The 24,831-nt window shown below is 29.1% G+C and overlaps 2 protein-coding genes across 2 annotated transcripts; one reads left to right on the forward strand and one right to left on the reverse strand.

The window, feature by feature from the left end:
• Positions 1-11,708: 11,708 nt before the first annotated feature.
• On the reverse strand, positions 11,709-13,294 carry LOC126900540 (uncharacterized). Its single transcript, XM_050676334.1, has 2 exons — positions 12,189-13,294; positions 11,709-12,125 (listed from the first exon to the last, which is right to left on the reverse strand). The coding sequence occupies exons 1-2, from the start codon at positions 13,246-13,248 to the stop codon at positions 12,088-12,090; spliced, it is 1,098 nt and encodes a 365-aa protein (XP_050532291.1). The 5' UTR covers positions 13,249-13,294; the 3' UTR covers positions 11,709-12,087.
• Positions 13,295-18,060: 4,766 nt separating this feature from the next.
• LOC126901047 (uncharacterized) lies at positions 18,061-23,322 on the forward strand. Its single transcript, XM_050677175.1, has 3 exons — positions 18,061-18,116; positions 18,179-18,233; positions 19,768-23,322. Exons 1-3 carry the CDS (start codon positions 18,111-18,113, stop codon positions 23,217-23,219), a joined length of 3,513 nt encoding a protein of 1,170 aa, XP_050533132.1. The 5' UTR covers positions 18,061-18,110; the 3' UTR covers positions 23,220-23,322.
• The last annotated feature ends 1,509 nt before the right edge of the window (positions 23,323-24,831 follow it).

Here is a 24,831-nt window from a genome sequence, read left to right on the forward strand (position 1 = left end):
AAATGATTTATGGATTGTGCAATCGCATATGATACAAAGAAAAACTACCCGAAGAATAGAACAAAGCTATAGTAATCCCAGTTTATAAGAAAGGAGATAAGATGAGCTGCAATTATTATAGAGGAATATCATTACTGAATACAGTGTATAAGGTATTCTCCAAGATATTACTAGAACGTCTGGAACCACTGCCCGAAGAGTGTGTAGGAAGCTATCAGTGTGGATTTTGGAAAGGTAAGTCCACAATAAACTAGCTCACAACTATCGAACAGCTTATGGAAATGAAGTACGAGTACAGACAAAACATATGGCAAGTGTTTGTGGATTTCAAAAAAGCCTACGATAGCATCCATCGCGATAGTTTATACAATATAATGTATGAGTTTCGCTTTCTAAAACACTCATATCATTGACAAAAATGTGTATGAACAAGACCAGTTATCAAGTTAAAGTGGACTGTACAGTATCGGAAGAGCTCGAAGAGATGATATGGCTTAAACAAGGCGTTGCAATATCATCATTACTGTTCATTAACATTAGAACATTAGAAAAAGTGATACGCAGTGTACAAAATAATAAAATCAGAATCAATATTGGCAAAACCACGCTAGATGTGCTAAGTATTGCAGACGATCTGAACTTAGTGAGAGAAAACAAGAAAATGATAGTGCGAAATACAAATTCACTCATTGATGAAGCATAAAAGATTGGCCTAGAAATATATGAAGAAAAAACAAAAGTAATGAAAACGTTGACTGTTAGTGGTGATGAAGACCTTACAGTAGATAACTATGTATTTGAGGGCAGCGGCCCCTAGATCGGCGTCACCTCCTACAACCGCTCCAGCCCCCCACCGGCCACCTTATAGTCAGAAAAGGTGAAGCGGAAGGGGGCCAAAAAAGTGGAGAGTTGATTACGGCTTCTAAGGCGGAGGTCCCTGGGGGCCCAAGGCCAAGCATCCGTCACCGTCACGAAGCCCGACTGCCACCCAGCTTCGCGACAAAGTCCCGAGGAAGGAGGCGGTGGTGATCGGGCCACTCAAGGAGGGTCAACGGTACGCCGTGTTCATAAAGACCGCGATGGCTGCCGTTGACCTCAAAGACCTGAGGGTCCAATTGGCGGGCACCAGGAGGACCTGTAAGGGAGCCGTCTTGTTGGAGGTCCGAGGATCGGGCGCCCAAGCTGACGGCCTGAAGGGCGCCCTGAAGCAGTATGACATGCGCGTCCACCGTCCGGTGATCCCGTCATACTCCTCGACGTAGTGGAATGAATGGAGGAGGGCGACGTGCAGAGCACACTACTGGAAGCCCTACGCCATCCAGAGGACAAGGTGCCGCCGGAAATCGGGCCCGTTGTGGTCCGGGCGAACTCCGGCGGCAAAGGGCGGTGCGCCCGGATGGAAGTGCCGAAAAGGCTGGCCACCCGCCTTGCAAGTCTCGCCCACATCCGTGTGGGATGGGTCACCTGTAGGCTGAGGATCCTTGGAGACAATTAGAAATGATTAATATGATTTTTATTTAAGTGATCTATTATGATAGAAATGTAAAAAAATTGAACTTCTCTGATAAATATTCTAAGTCCAAACTAATTAAAAAAAACGATCAGTGAGTGATATCTTGAGTAGAGCGAGATAACGCTTTTCTAGAACGAGTCCCAGTTCATTCGAAGCTAAGATGTCTTCTTCTTTACTTGAAGATTGGGAGTAGAATTTGGAACCTCTTTTTTTAAAAGCGCCTGCATTGAAAGGCAGTACCTTTTCTATTCAGAAGTATGTAAAATTAATATTCAAACCAAATAAAACTTTGGTAGCTTATCGGGACTTTGATGAACCTGGCCACACTTTTAAATATTTTAAAAGAAAAGTTTTTATTCCTCAAAAAGAAGAGTTAAATTTGCAAAAAATTCCCAAAATTACTTTACCACAACCTAAAAAGAATGATGTTTTATCTTTGATGCGATTTCTCAAACCTGAGAACCGTAATTTTTATGATGAAGCTTTTGCTGAGTGCGAGGTAAATGAGAATGAATCAGAGTTTGAGTCCAATGATGATTTTTTATAAATATTTAATAATAAAATGTTATTTTGTAACTAAAAAAAGGCTTATTTTTTTTTTCAATTCAATATTGTACTGTTATTCAATAAAAAAATATGTTAAAAAAGTATTATTATAAGTATTTTAGTTAAAGTGAATAATAATTATAATTAATATAATTTTATGACTGATTATTTGAAAAAATCAATAACTTTTAGTCGTTCGCCTGAAAAACGACTTAAGTGATTTAATATTTAAACGGTTATTTAACAATTAAAACATTAAAATTTTAGTTCTTTGATCATGCATTTTCATTGTATGATACTGCTACTTACATTTGAAAAACTTAGTTTTCTAATTCTCGCCCTTCTCCTTAAAATAATACACTTTTAAATCTTTAAACCATGTTTTCTCAAAACTATGATTTGTCACTTAGATCATTATTGTAGCGAACGGCTCAATTATTACCAAAATAATTCTCATTTGTTATCAAAAATATAAAACGTTTAAATGATACAAATAAAATACTGCTTGACGGCTAAGAACCGTTTAAACGAATCTTTATTATTACAGGTTCTGGTTTGGTTCTGGTTCGTGACTATCTGAAAATAAAAATTCCTATTCCGGTTCGGGTTCTACAAAAATTTTAAGGTTCCGGTTAAAGAACCGTTTTTTGAGGTTAGTTCCAGTTCCTGTATTGGTATATTTATAAAAATTATTCTATCAATATTTCTTATTGGTACGTATAGATAATAATTAATGAATACGCTATAAACGTGAGAACCTACTACTCTTTACCAATTTATATTTAAATCAACTGTATTTAAAGTGTATAGTTTATATGATGTTATGATTTGTACATGTATGTCACATATTATGAATATACAAGATCACCACAACGGGGTTCTCTTATTTAAAATACAAAATAACCAGTTAATTAAGGAATACAATTTACTTATTGTAGAGATTATTAAGTATCTCCTGCACGCAGGGTTCTCATTATAATTAACCAATTAGAATAGAAAGCCTCAGCTTCCAAGATGACGCTAGGGGTCGCTAGACTACCCCCTTCTGACTATAAAAAGCCATTTTCCCAGTTAAAACCAGTTCTTTGTGTCATTTTAAAATACACAAAATGTATGACGCTCTACTCAAGATATCACTCACTGACCGTTTTTTTTAATTAGTTTGGACTTAGAATGTTTTTCCTTAAAGAATTAAATGACAAACAGAAATTTTAAAGTGAACTTTGTTTTGGCGAATCTTTTAATTTAAATTAATTTGTTTATTGAATTATAATATTTTATTTACTTATTTTTCTTATTGTGGAAATATATGTGAAATAGTATTTTAAACATTAAACCTTTTTTTTCTAATTATTTTATAAACCCAACACAACTTAAAATTTTTATTTACAGTAAAAATTTATTGTGAGCTTTTCATATTGGGTAGCTAGTCTCATCGATAATGTCTTTGTTTTAATGAACATAGCGCCGGGAGACATCACAGAGAAACTTACAAGTATATTTACAGTGTTTAGATTTTGTCTTGGTGATTATTGTGCTGCATCCTTTCAAGGCGCTAGCACCAGGACGCATTGGGCCACCTTCATAAAATGTTTGAATCTTGTTTTGGTCAGGCCAGAGTAAGATCTAAGAAATATTAATGCCGATCTCTCATTAAAATATATTCTCTCAAAAATATTTATTTAGCGAAAATAAAAAAATTAATAAGGACAAATTATAAATTATATTTCTTATAAAATATAGAGTGTTTAGAATCTTTTACAAGTAAAGTTAGTCATTGATTTTGAGTAATTATTATTTAAAATTTGAATCGTTTTCGTAAGTAATTATATTGACTATATGACGTATAGTGTAAATCGTATACGTAGTGCATTTAATACCAGAATCAACGTTTGATTACTTGAAATATTATTGCATTACATAGGACGTCAGGTAAGTACAATTTAACCTGTACTTTCGAACTTCCATCAATCTATTGCGTAATAAACCATTAATAAACTAATACAAAAATTATATAAATTAAAAAAAATATTTAATATTCCAACATTCTACTAGTCTACCCCATCAAGTCCGATGTTATATAACTTTTTATTATTTTTATTTTTAATTTTATATTTGGTTTATTATAGTATTTCAATACTAAGGTCCATCTCTTATAATAACTATTCTGTATGGTGTTTTTATTGCATTGTGGCTGTGTTAGCGAAATAGTCATGTGAAATTACTTCACTGTGATTAAGTTGTTAAGATACATTTCGCAATTCGTGCACAGTAAATTATTATTTGCCTTATGCTATTAATTATTTAAAAAGTTAACTTATTAAAAACATCGGATTAAATGAGTTATACTTGAAGAAGTATGTGAAAAATGGTTTTGTTAATTTGTGAATTGAAAGTTTAAGTTTGAATTTAAATAATAATTCCCTTAAATTTTATTATTATAATTATCACTGGAACCTAATTTTTAAGTTCAGTAACTCACTTATCAGAACAGTTACTTACAGTAGACAATTTAAATAATGATGAAAATGATATAAAAGATGATTTTTAAAACTTTCTTAATAAAAAAGAATCTTTCCTAAATTATAAAATAGTATTATGAATTTCTTTGTTACTATCATAAGCAATCTCAATGGGAACGGGTATGAGAATAAAATCCTTCTCTTGATGAAAATAATTATATTGCAAAGATACCTATCTTCTTTTATTGGAGGAGATTATCTCTTTACAGACGAAACCCTGTATGCTCTTTGTTTATTATACAGATTTTATATTATAATATCTACAAAGTAACAAAGAACTTATGATGTGAATATATATATCGAGTCTAGTTTTAAATATAAAGAACACTCAGTTGTTATAGTACAAATAATGTGGACGGGGACTATTTATAATAAAAAACTACAATGACGCAAATAATAATATTTATTATGTAAAATTAAACAAACTACAAGCAAAAGTCAAAGGAATACTAATCAATTTGGACCTGTAAATGGCTTGGAGGTGGAGCTATTGAGACAAAGGATAGATAGATGAACAAGACGTCGGATGAACGGTCGTGCAAAGCTGGATGCGAAGAGCGATGAATGGCGAGAACCAAAAAAGTCACGGAGAAAGATGTGTAAGAGTCGTTAGAACGATAGAGTTACACACACGTAAAATATTTGCTGAAGAGAAAACAGTATTGTAATATGGGCAGTAGCACTATGCATACGATAAAAAAGACAAATTCACAGAAATCTACAAATATTCATAGATTAATCACGGAAATTAGTTTTGTTAGTATTTATCTTAAAAGTCTAAGAAACATCTAAGAAGTTAATTTTGTTATTTTTGTACAACATTCTATAAGATTTCACTGTTCGATATCTATATTTTACACACGGCCCCGTAATACATGCAACACAAGTCTCTTTTGTTAACCGTCGCCTTACTTGATTGAATAAACCGTAGTTCCACTAATTACCACTGCGTATTATGTCGGAGGAACAAAATCCAACTATTACCTAATTTTAGTTTAGGTTTAGGTTTCAGGCTACCTTTTTACCGTAACTCTGTATCAGCTACGTTCTTCACTAAAATTCTCTACCACATCTGATGATAGGAGTTATATGGTAGGGGTAATGTTACGTTTCTATACTCAAATGAAATGTTTATTAAATTTTTATTCTAAAAAATTTTTAGCTTTCAATACAAAGTATTATTATAGCTTAACAACTAAATGAAAAGAGAAAAAACCCAGCACAGGGGTTTTCCTTGGTTGATGTGCAAAAATTTCACATCAACCAAAAGAGAATTGGGTACAAAACAAATGTATTGAAATATTGGAAATCGATGGCAGGTATTTCTCCCGAATTACTACATGAATTGGCCACCACAGTTTTTGTAGGACCTGCAACACAAGTTAGTGTTGAGCGATTGTTTTCGAGTTTAAAATTTATATTATTGCCATATACAACAAATATAAGTACCAATAATTTGGAAAAAAAACTATTTGTAAAAACCAACAGAATATTTGGAAATAAAGAAAAAATCAGGTAAACTTAATAGTTAATCATTTTATATATTCTTAACTATTACTTTTGAGTTTTATTTAAATTTATTTAATGTAGAAAACAAGATCGACTAGAAGATTTTTTTCAAGACTCCAATAAAAGACAAACAGAAGAAAACAACAATATAAATAATAAAAAACATAGCACAGGAGGATCGCGGCACAGTGGTGACATGGCATAGTTGGATCAAGTATAATGATATCTGATAGTGATTAAATTTACTTTTAAAAAAAAGACTCGATACAAATCTTTAGATAGTGTTTAATTTTTAAAAATTGGTGAATTATATGAAAGTTACACGATTTCCTATTTCTTTATTAATATCCTGATTAAAATAAAGTATGTCGAATGAAAAAGGGACATAAATATTATTTTTCATAAAAAAATTGTGTTGATCCATACACATTTTAATAAGTTATAGAATTATAAAGTTAAAAATGTAAAAAATAAAATCGAGATTTTCAGACTAAAATAGCATTCGGTAGCTATTTTCAACTTGAAGACAAAATAAAGTCCGAAATTTTTTTTTCCATAATAAAGTACATTACATTAGCTTTAATTTAAGATATATATAAAATTGTCAGACTTTCCAGAACACTTTCAAAAGTTAAGTTGAAAAAATTGTCATTTTAAATCGCCCCCTGTGGGCAGGTAAATAGTTAAATTTATAAAAAAATATACCAAATAATAGGTAAAGACATTAAACATCTATATAAAAAAAATTATATTGATATGTTCATTTTCAAAAAGTTATGGAAGTTTTAAGAAAAAAAAGTGAAAAAATTTCAAAAATTAGCGATTTTTAAATTTGTAATTTTTTTGGATATTTCCCCCATTTGCGGGGAACGAGGGAATTTTTTTCAATTTTTAAGGGTAATGTCTTCGACTAGATACGATTTGTGATCTTTTGACGTATCATTGAAAGAAATCGGTTCGATGAGAGCTGAGAAAAAGTGGTAACAAATACAAAAAAATTTTATTACGATAAAAACGTTTGGATGAACAGATATAAAAAGTGTATAATACGGATATAAACAGTGCAACGAAGAAAACTAACCAGAGAAAGAACTATTTAGGGTATTCTTTTTATCCAAGTAATTAGTAAAGTATGATGGTTCATTGAATTTGAATTTAAAAATTATATTAATTGAAAAAGTAATTATACAAAACAGGTTGTTGATCAGTAATAATTACATTTAATCCATCCTCCATTCATTAGAAAAAAAATAATTATAGGTTCTCATTTAACTTTCGAAATTTATTCCTAAAATCAACCTTTAAAAATCATTTTTTTATACAATAAATTTGGTATAATGAGAATTAATCACTCGTGGCTAATATTACTTTAAATTAAAAATATATTTAAAATAATAAATATAATGTTTACTATGGATCATAGAAATAAATCAAAATAGATTAAATAAAAAAAAAAAATTATTTATGGAAAAAATGAGGTGCAGTATTCTTAATAAATTACACTCTACATAAGAAATGAAAATCAATAGATAAATATAGGAACTCAAAATGAAATATATTTAAATGTATATATTTCATTGTGTAGTTTTGTATGAGCATGGTAATGATTGAGTTTCTATGTATTTATTGATTAAAATTATATAATATAATGATATATATTTTTCTCTCGAAATTTGAGTACGAGGGTTCTATGATAAGATATGAACTATAGAAAAATAAAGTTATATGAGAAATTTATTAAAATAATAATAGTTTGAAATAGAAGTTACTGTGATTAATTATCACACTTTAAGTAACACCACTCGCACCAGTAGTATCTCAGCTTGTGCTGACTGTGAGTCGTGTCAATAAATACCTTGAATAGTAAAAGAACCACAAGTGGGTTTTTTATCTTCGCAAGAGTGTCATTATTGTATTGACCAGACAGATAACCCAAAGATTGGACTAGGCTGGTTAACTTAATACAAACGTTATCGATTTTATTTATTTAAACAATATTTTATTCTAGTAATCACTTAATTTTCTGATTCCCTACTTAATTTATGTATTCATTTTACTTAACTTTAAACCTTATGTATCTTCTGTGAAATATAAGTTTATCTTCGTGATATTAGAAACAAGGTTGAAAATAAATATACTTCGACTTTTTTGTGAATTTATAATATATGCCAAGCCACTTCTTGCACTTGTTGATACATAAAGGGAAAAAGGAATGAGCCGAATGACAGTTTTGTGCCCTTTTATGTTAAATTTAATCCATCTACATATGCAAGAAGTGTCATGACCTTTACTATTATCTGTTTATTACTCAATTGTGGTAGTTATTATATATTATTTTACTTAATATATATATATATATATATATGTCATATCTAAATAATTCCTTATAGTTATTACATTAGATTTTTATCAATAATTTTTTTTTTCATATTTCTCGCAATAGTTTGACATGAATAATTTTTATTTAATTTTATGACTAATAGACAATGATTTACTGACTACTGAACAATGAGTGGTATATGTATTATAACAAAAATACATATTATATGTTACCAAAGTTATATAATTATATAATTATAATTAGAAATATGTAACATGTTAGTAAAAAATTAAGTATTTTTTTTTTATAGTAATTCTATATTATTTTAATAATGATATTAAAGATGTATATACATATCTATTAAGCGAGATACTAATATATCCTCCCATACAATTTGTTCGAATTGCGCTTATGCAAATGTATTATACACAAATAGCAATGAATGTATGACAAATGTAATTTGAAAAACGTCAAGATATTTTAGGTAGTAATAATTTACATGATGATAACTACAATACAGTCGAAGTATTGACTTTAACATAAATGTTACACAAAAAAGAGAATTAAAAACTATTTTTTAACTAACTAATTTACCGACCAATTTTGTTGGTATTAAAATTAAAGCTATCCATTGAATTTGAATAATTATTAGGACTGCGCCGATTAGCAATGCGACATATACGATATTGAATTTCGACATATATAAAACCTTTTTTATTTAAAACTATAATAACCTTTTGAAAAAATGATGAATCAAACAAATTTTTATTTTATAAATACCTTAGGTATTTCCCCTTTTATAGGTTAAATTTTTTTGGATATATGGCCCTTAGCAGACCCAAAGGGGCGATTCAAAATAGCAAATTTTTTTGCGGTTATAACAGAAATGTTTAAAAAAATCCAGCACAGGGGGGTCGCGGCACAGTGGTGACGTGGCATAGTTGGATCAAGTATAATGATATCTGACAGTGATTAAAATCACTATCAAAAATAAATGCTTCGATGCAAATCTTTAGATAGTGTTTAATTTTAAAAAAATTGGTGTTTTATTCCAAAAGCTACTTGATCTGCTGGTTCCTTATTAATATCTCGATTAAGATAAAGTATGTCAAATGAAAAAAGGTTTATTAAAAAATATTATTTCTCATAAAAAAATTGTGTGGATCCATAAACTTTTCAATAAGTTATAGCATTATAAAGTTAAATATAATATAAATAATAAAATCGAAAATTTTCACACAAAAATAGCATTCGGTAGCCGTTTTCACCATGAAGACAAGTCCAGAGGTCAAATTTTTTTTTTTCAAATTAAAGTACATTACATTAGCTTTAATTTAAGATATATATAAAAGTGTCAGACCTTCCGGAACATTTTCAAAAGTTAAGTTGAAAAAGTTAATTTTTTGTGAAAAAGTTGTCATTTTAAATCCCCCCCTGTGGGCAGAAAAAAGGTCAAATTTAAAAAAAATATATACCAAATGATAGGTAAAGACATCATGCATCTATAAAAAAAAAATTATATTGATCCATACATCTTTCAAAAAGTTATAGCATTATAAAGTTAAAAATATAAAAAAGAATTTTTTTACAAAAATCGTATTTTTTTTATAAACTTTGATGTCTGTTTTCACCATGAAGATAAAATAAAGTCCGAAATTTTTTTTTTCCATAATAAAGTATATTACATTAGCTTTAATTTAAGATATATATAAAAGTGTCAGACCTTCCGGAACATTTTCAAAAGTTAAGTTGAAAAAGTAAATTTTTTGTAAAAAAGTTGTCATTGTAAATCCCCCCTGTGGACAGTTAAAGGATCAGATATAACAAAAAAATATACTACATGAAAGGTAATAATATCATGCATCTATATAAAAAAAAATTATATTGATATGTTCATTTTTAAAAAGTTATGGCAGTTTTTAATAAAAAAAATTGAAAAAATTTTGAAAATTAGCGATTTTTAAATTTGTAATTTTTTTGGAGGTTTCCCCCATTTACGGGGAACGAGGGATTTTTTTTCAATTTTTGAGGGTAATGTCTTCGACTAGATACGATTTGTGATCTTTTGACGTATCATTGAAAGAAATCGGTTCGGTGAGAGCTGAGAAAAAGTGGTAACAGACACAGAAAAAAAAAAAAAAAGAAAGAAAAACACATCTTAGTAAAACCAATACCTTCTTAGCTTCGCAAAAAGTATAGTAGTATAGTATAGTTTAAAAAAACTATATTTATTTTTCACTTTTTTGTTTCATGTTATGATAGTAGTTACTATCAATATCATTGTTGTAATGGGTAACGGGAAATCAGGGTTCGATTCCGGGGAGGGAGTCTGAGAAACGGCTACCACATCCAAGGAAAGCAGCAGGCGCGTAAATTACCCATTCCTGGAACATGGCGGTAGTGACGAAAAATGACGATACGGGAATCATCCATCCTTTGTAATCGGAATGAATACACTCTATATCTTTCAATAAAAATAAAGCGTGTTAGTATATATGTTTAATAGTAATTAGAATATGTATATACATGTAAAGCGACTTAAGTACGTAAACGTATCATGCACGAGGTATAGCTGTGTTTGGTGGGCGAGCGGGGCGCGGGGGAACGTTGTACGCGAGGCATATGCGGCGATTGTAAGAATATATATATATTAGGGTGTCCCTTATTTTGAAAATTTTGGAAATTCTTCGGGCTCACCCCCAAATTTGTGTGTATACATATAAAAAGTGGCTACAAAAAATTTCAGGCCGATCAGATAAGTTTAACCCGTGCCGACTTGGGGTTGAAAATCGGCCAAAAGGGGTACTTTATTAGTTTTTAGCAATTAACTCGTAAATTAGCGCTCTCACAAAAAAAAATGTTGAAACTAAATTGTATATCTAACTGTTTTATATAAATTAAGTCCTTACAGTTTTTCTTTTAAATCCATTAGTTTTCTAGAAAAATGTCAAAATACATAATATTTTGTAAAATTGCCGAAATTAGCATATTTACGAATATTTCATCATATATGACGAACCATGTGTGATACGACCTAATGTTTCATACAAAAATTGTTTAAAATTAAATTTTACGAAATAAAAGTAATAAGTACATATTTAATTGAACCGATCGTTTTATTGCTAAAGCTGAAATAACTCGATCATATTACGATTTTTACTAAATATATGAATTTTATTGCTTAATTTAAATATATTTCATTTATATTGTATATTCAATTGTAAATTGATGTATTTGTTTGACTTAATCGCATAATTATACTTACTTCTCCATATTATTGTATAAATAANATCGCATAATTATACTTACTTCTCAATATTATTGTATAAATAAAAAAAAAAATTACTACATAAAATACAAAATGTTAAATTCAAAATAATTCACAAATTATAACAAAAATATACATTAAAAACTATGTTTTAATGTTTCTTTGTTGCAATTAGGATATAATTTTCTGTGTTCTTGGACACAGCGTAAAAGTAACTCAGCTTTTTCATCGTTTACAGTTAAACTTCCATGAAAATCTTCCATTAGCTTAACCGCTCTCTCTGCAGAGTCATTTACTACTTTAAGTGAACATACAATTTCTTTTCCGTGTAAATAAAAATCATCAGTATTCCAATTACTTGGATCCAATTTTAAAAAATTAGTATTGATATCGAATCTTTTAAAAAATTTCATACTGCTTTTTGACAAAAAGAAGCTACAGTTTTTTCTAAAAAAATAAATCAATCACTCAATAGTCATCAAAAAATAAAGATATCAAAAATTATTATACCTGAAAATGATTTGTCTATATCACTCGATGAAAGAATAAAACGTTTGCTAGGGTTTATTGTTGACTCATTATTAAGGGATACAACCATTAATTTTTTTATTTCGGTTGAAATGGTATCGTCAAAAAATGTTAAAGCAGCTGTTTCCTCTGTTAAGTACCATAAATGATTACAAATTTTGTTTAACGCTGCTTTCGCAATTAACGGTTGTTCTTTTTCATATAACTTTAATTCTTTGATAAAATTTAAGTCGTTATTCGGAGCTTTGGACGGTTCAGTACAGTTAAACCAGGCTTTTAAATAAAATCTAATAATAAAAATACATATATTTCGAATAGCATTTATTTCAAAAGTTTTTAGTAAATACTGTTTTCGGTATAAATAAATCTTTAAGCAATATATTGCTCTACTCATCCAACGAGCTTGGTGCATGGCTCCAGGAGGGTGTATTTTAATTTTTTTATCTGAGTCACCATTTAAAAAAATTATAGATAGCTCGAGCAATTCTTTATAATCATCTCTAAAACATCCGATTCGCAACATTGCCCTAGAAAACTGGAGAATATTATTTCGATAATTTTCAAGTGCAGAGCAACATTCAACGTCATCTATTCCACAGATCGTATTAGAAACATCAATATTATTCCAATTTTTTTTAAAGTTTTTAAATATGGGAATATCAGGGCTTAATGTTACCTGAGGAAGTTTTGTTTCGAAAACACCGCGTAAAATCAGTTCATATATATGGTGGCGACAAGGTAAATACAATAGATCTTTCTCTAATTTTTGCTCTAGTAAAATACACGAACCTTTTAAACGTCCCATATTAGATGCGGTGGTATCGTAGCATAGAGCTTGGACAATATTTAATAAGCCCCAATCATCTAACGCACAATGAACAGCATTAGCTTGTTCATACCCCGTCGAATTTTTTAGTTTCGGTATACCAATTAATAAATCTAAATTTTTACTAGTTATCACAATTGGTAACCTATCAATGCCCGAGTCTCTTACATTTAAAGTTGGTAAAATTTTTCCATCCCAATGCACAGTGACATACATAGGAGGACAACTTTGAAAATTTTTTTTTATTAAATTAGCCCGTTCAATTCGCATAGCATCACGGCATTTATGTATTGAAGACTTATTTATAATAAGAGAATCGACGTCATGACCTAAAGCTTCAACTGTTGCTTGAATAATATAAACTGCGTCTCGTGCGCTTATTTTACATCGATCTAACGCAGCTACAAGTTTCGGTGTTATGATATTTGTTTGACCCCTTTTATTCTGTTTTGCTAAAACATTAAAAGATTTTTCATTCCCAGATTCTATAGATGAAGAAGAACTTATAATTATATCATCTGATAAATAAGGTATACTTTGCGTAGAATATGAAGTAGATGGACCGGCTACTTGGTATTCACTAAGCCTTTCTGTTTCCCTAATCTTACGCTTTTTAGATCTCTCTTCTTTCTCTTGTAATTTTTGATCGATGCCACCTAGACAACCAATTCGACCAGGAAGTCTTTGGTTCATTAAAAATTGTTTATCGGCAACTACCTTAATTAAATTTAAAGCATCGGCGTGAGCGATATCAAACAAATTATCAAAATTATTAATAAACTCAGTTTCTTTTGCTCTAAACGTTTCTCCAATTTTGTGAGAATTCTTTTGTAAAATGCGCCACTTTTCATAAAATTTAACCAACTTATTTACACAGTGGTGAAATGATCGAGTAGGAATTCGAGCTTTTTCCCAGAAAATATTACACTCGCGAATAGTTAATGCTGCACTTGCTCTTATAGTAAGATTAACAATTCTTAGATTATAAAAAAAAACTTTTAGAACTTGCCCAATAGATGGAAGTTTTGAACCTAAAATTTGAGTAGTCAAAGACTCTATTAAAAATATTTTATTGTCATTTCGTAATACTACGGACATTTTTACGAACACTAAAAGAAAAACACAATAGGAAGCAGTTCAACTTAATACGCGACGTGAGCGACTAAAGTGGTATAAGTATGAGTTCACTATACCTATTGCTGCGATTTGTAATAAATTTATGATTTCCAGAGTTATTTATAATTTAAAAATAATAACAATACATTAACCAGTCATACCATAGTATTATCGCCGTACTTGTACGATAAATGTTGTAGTGTACCAAATGATAACTAACAGAATCTAGCAATAAAATTCATATATTTAGTAAAAATCGTAATATGATCGAGTTATTTCAGCTTTAGCAATAAAACGATCGGTTCAATGAAATATGTACTTATTACTTTTATTTCGTAAAATTTAATTTTAAACAATTTTTGTATGAAATATTAGGTCGTATCACACATGGTTCGTCATATATGATGAAATATTCGTAAATATGCTAATTTCGGCAATTTTACAAAATATTATGTATTTTGACATTTTTCTAGAAAACTAATGGATTTAAAAGAAAAACTGTAAGGACTTAATTTATATAAAACAGTTAGATATACAATTTAGTTTCAACATTTTTTTTTGTGAGAGCGCTAATTTACGAGTTCATTGCTAAAAACTAATAAAGTACCCCTTTTGGCCGATTTTCAACCCCAAGTCGGCACGGGTTAAACTTATCTGATCGGCCTGAAATTTTTTGTAGCCACTTTTTATATGTATACACACAAATTTGGGGGTGAGCCCGAAGAATTTCCAAAATTTTCAAAATAAGGGACACCCTAATATATATACATACATACATACATATATGAAGAGTGAATGTGTCAAACGTTCTATGTGCCAAAAAAGTGAAAAATTGTTTTATTTCTGATTTATATTCTATGTGCCAAAGGCCACAATCTTGTATGTGTTTCAAATGTCAATTAAATTTTTTACTTATACAAAATTGCATTCATAGATGGTGTTCGTTGTGTGAGACATGCCCATGTTACCATTGTTTTTTGTGTTTTCTGAACAAATATGTTTTTGGCACATAGAACGTTTGACACATTCACTCTTCATATATAGTAAGGCGACTTAAGTACGTAAACGTATCATGTACGAGGTATAGCTGTGTTTTGTGGGCGGGGGGAACGTTATACCTAAGGTATAAACGGCGGCAGGAGTATATAAATATATATACGTAAGACGCATTACACGCTTTTGGTCAGTCAAAATAAAAATTTGTTTATATACATATAATTGATGACAGGTACGCGTGTACGGGTACGAAAACCAAAAATATAAAATTATACAGGATTAGTGTTGTCGGCGTGTGGTGAGCAGGATGGGGTGAATGCGTTACGACGTCTAGTCTCAAGGTCATAGACGACGGGTACGCGAGAATTATAACACATGCTGCTTGGAAAGTTACAAACACACATCACACAACACACATACATGTGAAACTAATATAAGCGTGTTAATATAACTATTGTATGGGGATAGCCATACAATAATAATAACGCTGATATATGGATATTTGTAAAGTAGACAAAATATCGGTTTCCTAATTTATTTTTAATACTGTCGGTTGTCGTAATATGCCCAATGCATTACGCATCTTACATTTATCAATGAAAAATTGATAATCTGTATTTTATATTACTTGTATACACAGCGGCGGCCCGTGCCTTGGACGACAGAACGATCGCAGCTAGTACACTCACTAACGTGGGGGAACAAAAAGTAATTAGATCACCAATTTCATATTATAATTTATTATAAATGATTTTCGGTAATTTTTTGTAGCTTTTTGAGTTTAATATTTTTTAGTTTTTAAATATATAACATTTTTAGTATAAATTTAATTTTATTTGGTAAAATAGTCATGTGCGAACATTTAAGTTGTTTCCCTCAATATATGCGAGTACGCATGTACTCATTCATTCGGTTAAATATTGGCATATTACTGTAATGGGTAATTTATTTTTAGAATTAACTGCGTTTACGCTCGTCGTTATCGCTTGCTATAATTGTTTAATGGCTATTATTATTTTCATTTCTATTTTCTACTGTGACCCTTACAATAATAATATGTGTATTATATTCTATTTTATTATATTTAATGTCATACCTGTAATTAGCGGTATTATATTTATAGTTGTAACACCAGCACCCACAAGCCTCCACTGTGTATACAATCAAATTATTTTTCTGTCATAATACTTATATTACTGTACACTTTGTCTCATTTATTGTATACATTTTATCTCGATCGTTATTAATCATGTAATGTTTAATTTTATTATTATGTATATCCATTAAAAGAGCTGACGACTATGTTCCAAAATGGGGATAATTAACAATAATATAAAAAGGCTTAGTTTTGCTTGGACATCGGCGAGCGAACCGCACTTTTAAAGCTCTGAATTCAATATAGAATTCAGAATCTCCTTGACCAAATTATTTCTCTTAACTAACCACTACCCCGTGTTGTCGACGACACATTTTAATGCGATATTGAAATATAATTATTTTGTGTCGAGATTTTATTTGTTTATATAAAAAGAGACTTAATAGAATTTTTGTGTGTGCGAATTAGTATAATTTATGTAAAAGTTTTATACATAACATTTTGACTACAGACAATCTTTACACATGCTGTCTAAAAGAAGTAAGGGAATTCATATTAACCCAAGTATTTATTAAAGAATAATCTGACTAAAGAACGATAAAGCAATAAATCAATAATCTCCTTTAAATTCAGAAAGGTAATTTTATCGCACTTTACAAGGTCTCGAGTGTCAGATTACCACCCCATTAACTCAGTGTCCTATTAAAGGTGCTTACCAATTAATTAGTCTATATTTCTGAATAAATGTAATCTACATTAGTTCCTTTATACATTTACTTGTCTTTATTATCCTGAACCATCTACTAATTCTCATGAAAAAAATGTATTGATCCATACGTTTTTTAAAAAGTTATAGCATTTTAAAGTAAAAAATGTAAAATATAAAATCGGGAATTATCACACAAAAATAGCATTTGGTAGCTACTTTCATCACGAAGACAAGTCCAGAGGTTAAATTTTTTTTCCATAATAAGCACATTACATTAGCTTTAATTTAAGATATATATAAAAGTGTTAAAAAAGTGTTAAATTTATAAAAAAAATATACTAAATGATAGGTAAAGACATCAAGCATCTATAAAAAAAATTTTTATTGATTTAGTCATTTTTGAAAAAGTTATGGCAGTTTTAAGAAAAAATAATTGAAAAAATTTCGAAAATTAGCTATTTTAAATTTGTAATTTTTTTGGAGGTTTTTCCCATTTACAGGGAACGAGGGAAATTTTTTCAATTTTTGAGGGTAATGTCTTTGATTAGATACGATTTGAGATCTTTTGACGTATCGTTAAAAGAAATCCGTTAAGTGAGAGCTGAGAAAAAATGGTAACAGACAAAAAAATAAAAAACTCATCATAGTAAAACCAATACCTTCTCAGCTTCGCATCGAAGCTAAAATAATTTCATAATTTGTTATACTTGTTAATTAAATTATAAAATTAAGGATTCTCGCGTAAAATTTTTGAAAATAAAAATAATTTCTATATAATGATAAACGTAATATGAAAAATACATTGGACTTAACCTTTGCATTAATATATACTTTTATTTATAAAAAAAAATCTTTATTTTCCCTGACTACAACTTATCCATGCTTTGTTATAAACATGGATATGTAAATATTTTTTAATATCAATACATCTTAAAAGTACATTTGATTTTATTTTATCATGATAAATTTTTTACATGTGTATGAGTAGTTTGACTAAAAATAATAATTTATTAATGTATACTTTTATATTTACTTAAAATGTTCTATTCAAATTTAAAAATATAAAAGTAGAAATAAATTATGTGGATAGTTTATTATATATACACTAATTTAACCAAAAAATTGTTATTAATTATTCAAAATTTAATTTCTAAATTAAAAATGGAGGTAAGTATACACTATACCTGAATGCTTTATTAATATCTAAAAGATTTTTTAATTTATTATAGAATTGGCAATTAATATCTCTTTGGCTAATAATATCTTGTTTGATACTTAACGAAGGTAAATTTTATTTTACATTATTTATGACTATCAATAATATTAATTATACAAATTAATTCATGTATTTTTTAAAATCGACTCTTAAAGTATACTCATTTTCTTTAAATTATTAAACATTTTAAATTTTCATAAAGAATAATATTATTTAATTAAAAAACTGCAAAAATATTTATTTTAAATCCCTTCTGAGAAAAAAACTTTTTCAAAAAATTTTCACTAATGAGAACTCCTATATTTAGTTTATTGATATGATAGAAAAAATTTCAAACAATTTTTTCTTAAAATATTTTTTATTTGATGAATCGTTCTTCTATTATTGTTTGTTACAAATTAGTGATTTATGACCAAATTTTATTGATAATTTCGATACTTGAACAGGGATTTCACGTATCTGTATTTTGAAAATTTCCAGAATGAAGAAAAAACTGAATTACTTAAAAAAATACTATTTAATATATATTTTTGAAGTTTAAATTAATTTTTTCCATAAATATTATACTTACGTGATATTCATAATTTTAAATTCACTTACCTTTAGTACTTAAGTGTTATTTTTTAATAAATATTTTTAATTTAAAGTATAATAATACATAAATTTTCAAAAGACGTAATCAATAATTTCAAAGAATAAAAATACTGTGGTTTATTTATAATTCTTAGTTTTTGTAATAAAGTTTAGACAAAATAATCATCTTTATCACAATAATGAATAATCCTCTATAACTCTTACACACCTATTTTTAGTAACAACTTTTTATACGATAATTTTAGACTTTGGATTAACACTAAATTGTACTTAAAACTTTACTTTACGCAAAAAATATTGTATTTAATAATAAATATATATTTAAATTTTTTTCCAGTGTTTAGTTAACTGAATTGAACATTAATGTCTTATGAAACATTATTAATATACATAGTAACAAATACACTAACAACTTATTATCTCCACCTTTTAATTATATAAATTTTAGTGAAATAAAAATTATCATAAATTTAATGGATATGAAGGAACTGCTGTAATTTCTGCAAATCTTTATAAAATGGCTCTTTATTTTTTTTTAAATAACGTCCAATAGGTAGATCTGCAAAAGATTTATTCTATACCAACTTAAAATGTTTGCGTTGTGTTGATGAATTATATTATAATACACTCAAACTTTTTACTTCTGCATTACCATTTAGCTTTATAGTTTAAAAAAAAATTTATAACTTAAAAGTGTGCTTCCAAAAGGAGATGGTTTCTTCCTTGCAGTTTTAGTAATTTTTAAACAATCTGATAATAATTATATAGATTAGTTTTTTATTTCTTTCAAATAGAGAAATGCTTATTTGTTAAACAGTTTTTTGTAAAGTGAAATATAACAATAAATGTAAAAACAGATTAAATTATTTAATAACATTAAAAAAAATTCAAATGTTATTGAACTGCTCGTTTAATAAATATATATATATTTATGTAAAATAGTCTAGATTACTAAAAATATTAAAATTTAAAAAAATCACAAATAAATTAACAATTGTCTTCATATAGCAATTCAATATTCGGAGAACGATTTAATATGCACGTTTGAAAAAGGTACCACGAGAAAAGCAGCTGCAAATGGAGACTTGGAGTTATTAATATATGCTTATGAAAATGGATGTGTATGGGATGAAGATACAACTATAGTTGCTGCTGCAAATGGTAATTTGGAATGTTTAAAATATGCCCATGAAAATAAGTGCCCATGGGATGTAAGGACAACAGAAGCCGCAGCTGCTAATGGTAAATTGGAATGTTTAAAATATGCTCATGAAAATAAATGTCCATGGAATGAAAGTACAACAGAATCAGCTGCAAAATATAATTCTTTAGAATGCTTAAAATATGCTTATGACAATGGCTGTAAATGGAATAGATTCAATATTATTACAAGTGCTATAAAAAATGATAATTTAGAAATTTTAAAATATTCATACAAAAATGTACGTGAATTGGATATATTTCTAACTACTCTAGCTGCCTCTGAAGGTAGTATAGAAATTTTAAAATACGCATATAAAAATGGATTATCGTGGGATGAAAAAACAATAAAAGCAGCTGCTGCAAATGGTAAATTAGAATGCTTAAAATATGCTCATGAAAATGGATGTCCGTGGGATGGAAAAACAACAGAAGCAGCTGCTGCAAATGGTAAATTAGATTGTTTAAAATATGCTCATGAAAATGGATGTCCGTGGGATGAAAGAACAACAGATGCAGCTGCAAAATATGATAACATAGAATGCTTAATATATGCTTATGAAAATGGCTGTGAATGGAATCAATACAATATTGTGCTGAGTGCAGTTAAGAAGGCTAATTTAGAAATGTTAAAATATGCTCACAAAAATGGATGTGAATTTATTGACATAACTACTATGGTTGCAGCCTTAAACGGTAATTTAGACATTTTAAAATATGCTCATGAAAATGGATGTCCATGGGATGAAAACACAATATTAGCTGCTGTTACTAAAGGCGAAGTAGAATGTTTAAAATATGCTCACAAAAATGGATGTCCGTGGGATGAAATGACAACAATAGCAGCTGCTGCTAATGGTCAAATGAAATGTTTAAAATATGCCCATGAAAATGAATGTCCGTGGGATAAAAGGACAACAGAAGCAGCTGCATCTAATGGTAAATTAGAATGTTTAATATATGCCCATGACAATGGATGTCCTTGGGATGAATTGACAACATTAGAAGCTGCATCTAATGGTAATTTTGAATGTTTAAAATATGCCCATGAAAATGAATGTCCTTGGAATGAAAATATAACAGAAGCATGTGCTATTAATGGTAAATTAGAATGTTTAATATATGCCCATGACAATGGATGTCCTTGGGATGAAGATACAATACTAGAAGCTGCTTCTAGTGGTAAATTGGAATGTTTAAAATATGCCCATGAAAATAAATGTCTGTGGGATGAAAGGATAACAGAAGCATCTGCTTCTAATGGTAAATTAGAATGTTTAAAATATGCCTATGAAAATGGATGTCCGTGGGACGATAGAACAACAATAGCAGCTGCTTCCAATGGTGCATTAGAATGTTTAAAATATGCTCATGAAAATGAATGTCCATGGGATGAAATCGCAACAATATTAGCTGCTGCAAATGGTAAATTAGAATGTTTAAAATATGCCCATGAAAATGGTTGTTTGTGGGACGAAAGAACAACAATGGCAGCTGCTTCTACTGGTCAAATAGAATGTTTAAAATATGCCCATGAAAATGGATGTCCGTGGGATGAAATGACAACAATAGCAGCTGCTGCTAATGGTGAAATTGAATGTTTAAAATATGCTCATGAAAATGAATGTCCGTGGAGTAAAAATACAACAGAAGCAGCTGCTACTAAAGGTGAATTGGAGTGTTTAAAATATTCTTATGAAAATGGATGTGATTGGAATCAAATCAATATTGTGGCAATTGCTATTACAAATGATAATCTAGAAATTTTAAAATATGCTAACGTAAATTTAATGGAATGGAACAAAATCTTCACTACTCTAGCTGCTATTGAAGGTAGTATAAAGAGTTTACAATATGGCCATGAAAATGGATGGCTGTGGGATGAAAGAACAACAGAAGAAGCAGCTAGAAATGGTAACTTAGAATGTTTAAAATATGCCTTTGAAAATGGATGTCCATGGAATGAAAGCACAACACAAGCAGCTGCATCCAATGGTAAATTAGATTGTTTAAAATATGCTCATGAAAAGGGATGTCCGTGGGATGATAGCACAACAGAAGCAGCTGCTTCTAATAATGGATTGGAATGTTTAAAATATGCACATGAAAATGGATGTCCGTGGGATGAAAATACAACAGAAGCAGCTGCTTCTAATAATGGATTGGAATGTTTAAAATATGCACATGAAAATGGATGTCCATGGGATGAAAGCACAACAATGTCAGCTGCATCTAAAGGTAATTTAGAACACATAATATATGCTCATGAAAAGGGATGTCCGTGGGATGAAAGCACAACAATAGAAGCTGCTGCTAATGGACATTTGAAATGTTTACAGTATGCTCATGAAAATGGATGCCCATGGAATGAAATGACATCAGAAGCAGCTGCCCAAAGTAGTGATTTAGAATGTTTAAAATATGTTTATGAAAATGGTTGCAAATGGGATGAAGCCACAACTAGAGCTGCTGCAGCAATTGGTAGTTTTGACTGTTTGAAATACGCCCATGAAAATGGATGTATTTGGGATGAGAGTACAACTAAAGCTGCTGCAGCAAGTGGTTGCTTCGACTGTTTAAAGTACGCCCATGAAAATGGATGTTATTGGGATAAAAGTACGACTAGAGTTGCTGCAGCAATTGGTAGTATCGACTGTTTAAAGTATGCCCATGAAAATGGATGTATTTGGGATAAAAGTACAACTAGAGTTGCTGCAGCAAATAACTGTATGGAATGCTTGGTATATGCTCATGAAAAGGAATGTATTTGGGATGAATATACAATAGTTTTTGCAGCTATGCATGGTAATTTAGATTGTCTTGAATATGCCCATAGACATGGATGTGATTGGGTTGAAGGTACCACAAGAGCGGCTGCAGCAAATGGACATTTAGATTGCCTTATGTATGCCCATGAAAATGGTTGTGAGTGGGACGAAGGAACAATAAGGGAAGCTGCTGCTAGTGGTTATATTGACTGTTTGATATATGCAAGTGACAATGGGTGTAAATGGGATGAAGGAACAATGAGTGGAGCTTCTGCAAATGGTCATTTAGACTGCCTAAAATATAGTCATTTAAATGGGTGTGTGTGGGATGAAAATACAACAAGACTTGCTGCTTCTAAAGGTCGATTTCAGTGTTTAAAATATGCCCATGAAAATAATTGTCCTTGGAGTAGAGGAACCATATATGAAGCTACTCGACATAATTTTACATTTATAATCGACTATGCTATCAAAAATAGCTGCCCTAGTTAATTTTCTGTTGAAATAATGTTATTTGTATTGTATTCATCTATGTTAGTTATTATTAATTTATTTTCTTTTAATAAAATGAGTTGAACTTTAATGTGTATCTGAAGATGGTATTGATTTTATTAACAACATTTTTGATATATTACTTTCTTATGAAATTCTATTTTCTAAATTATAAATAAAATCCAGAAAATTAATCAATCGTCATCTTAGTGCTGTTGTTCAGCTGCATTATTTACTGCTGTTTTCCTGTTAGAAATTTAAATTTTTGGATGTATTTTTTTATCAACCTATATATTAGATTTGAATTGTCTGACAATTTTAATTGTATTGTACACCTTATTTAATTTATAATATATATTATATTAAATACATATATCAAGTAAATTTAACTTTTTATTGATCTTTTTTACTAAAAATGAATTATTATTTCAAATATCAAGTAACTTAGAAAGAGTAACACAAAAAGTTTAAAAAAATGTGTATCGCGATTCATAAGATTTTTCTTTCAAGCAGTTGAAAGAACCGTTCAAAATGGTTTAAACGGTAATTGATGAAATAATAATATGTAAAATATTTTCAGATAAATTATGGTACATCCTAAACTTCCACCAAAAACATTATCATTGCAATTAATTTGTAGCTCTGAAAGGACCGAATTAGTTTATCTTCGTGGTTATCAGAAAATTGCACTAATAGTTCATTCAGCATTGTTTGGCTTTCAACTTGGTTCACCCCGTCGTTCGTTAAACTATGAGATTGTAGTTTTGAACGCATAATAGCTTTAATACGAGTTTTCACTCGCTCAGATTTTTCAAACTTAAAATTTTTATAGTTGAGATATTTGGGAGACACTCACTAGTATAAAACTATTATCCAAGTTTACATTATTTAAATTTTCATTAATAAAAATCTTTATCCAAATATTGTGATATCTTTATTTTAAATAATATAGCAAGTGTGCAGTCGGACTCATTTGATTTCAGTTTTTTAATTATATTTGAAATAATTGGCCTAATCTGAAATTAGAGAAACGATATTTTATAATTTCTATTTACAGTAAATTTATCAAAAAAGTTAAATTTTTTTTTGCATTTTTATCGCAATAGATCACTTTAATAAAAATCATAGTAATCATTTTTAATTAACTTTTGGTGTTTAAAAAGATTCTACAACGGAAATATTCAGAACTTAATTAATTTTAATGATTTACTTTAACTAAAAGTACTAATAAAAAAAAGTTGTTAAAAATATTTACTCAATTTAGCGTATTATAAAAATGGATTATAATTTTAAAAATCGATTGTTAATTCAGGAGAAACTATCAATCATTTTTTTTTTAAATGATTTATATAGCAACATGTTACCAAAAATGTTGGAATATTATAAACTGGTAGTAGCACACTACTAATAGAGTTAAAAAATTAATAAATTACAAAGTAAAATTATTTACTATTGTAGTTGAATACTTTTAACATATCAAATCTAATTCGACAATAAATACTTTAAAAATATTAGAAATGAATGATTTTAATTGTCAATATGGAAAATGTGGGTGAAAAAGTAGGTTAAGTGAGGTTGAAAAAATAAATCGCAGATACAAAAATAAAACGCT

Source organism: Daktulosphaira vitifoliae, unplaced genomic scaffold (assembly GCF_025091365.1).
Source record: "Daktulosphaira vitifoliae isolate Bord-2020 unplaced genomic scaffold, ASM2509136v1 Scaffold_3, whole genome shotgun sequence".
NCBI lineage: Eukaryota > Metazoa > Arthropoda > Insecta > Hemiptera > Phylloxeridae > Daktulosphaira > Daktulosphaira vitifoliae.

Coding starts and splice junctions, on each gene's coding strand:
- LOC126900540 (XM_050676334.1), bottom strand. CDS start 13,248: ATGTATGTCACTGTGCATTGGGATGGAAAAATTTTACCAACTTTAAAT. Junction 12,126..12,188: donor TATAGACAAATCATTTTCAG/GTATAATAATTT, acceptor TTATTTTTTTAG/AAAAAACTGTAGCTTCTTTT.
- LOC126901047 (XM_050677175.1), top strand. Junction 18,234..19,767: donor TTGTTTGATACTTAACGAAG/GTAAATTTTATT, acceptor GTCTTCATATAG/CAATTCAATATTCGGAGAAC.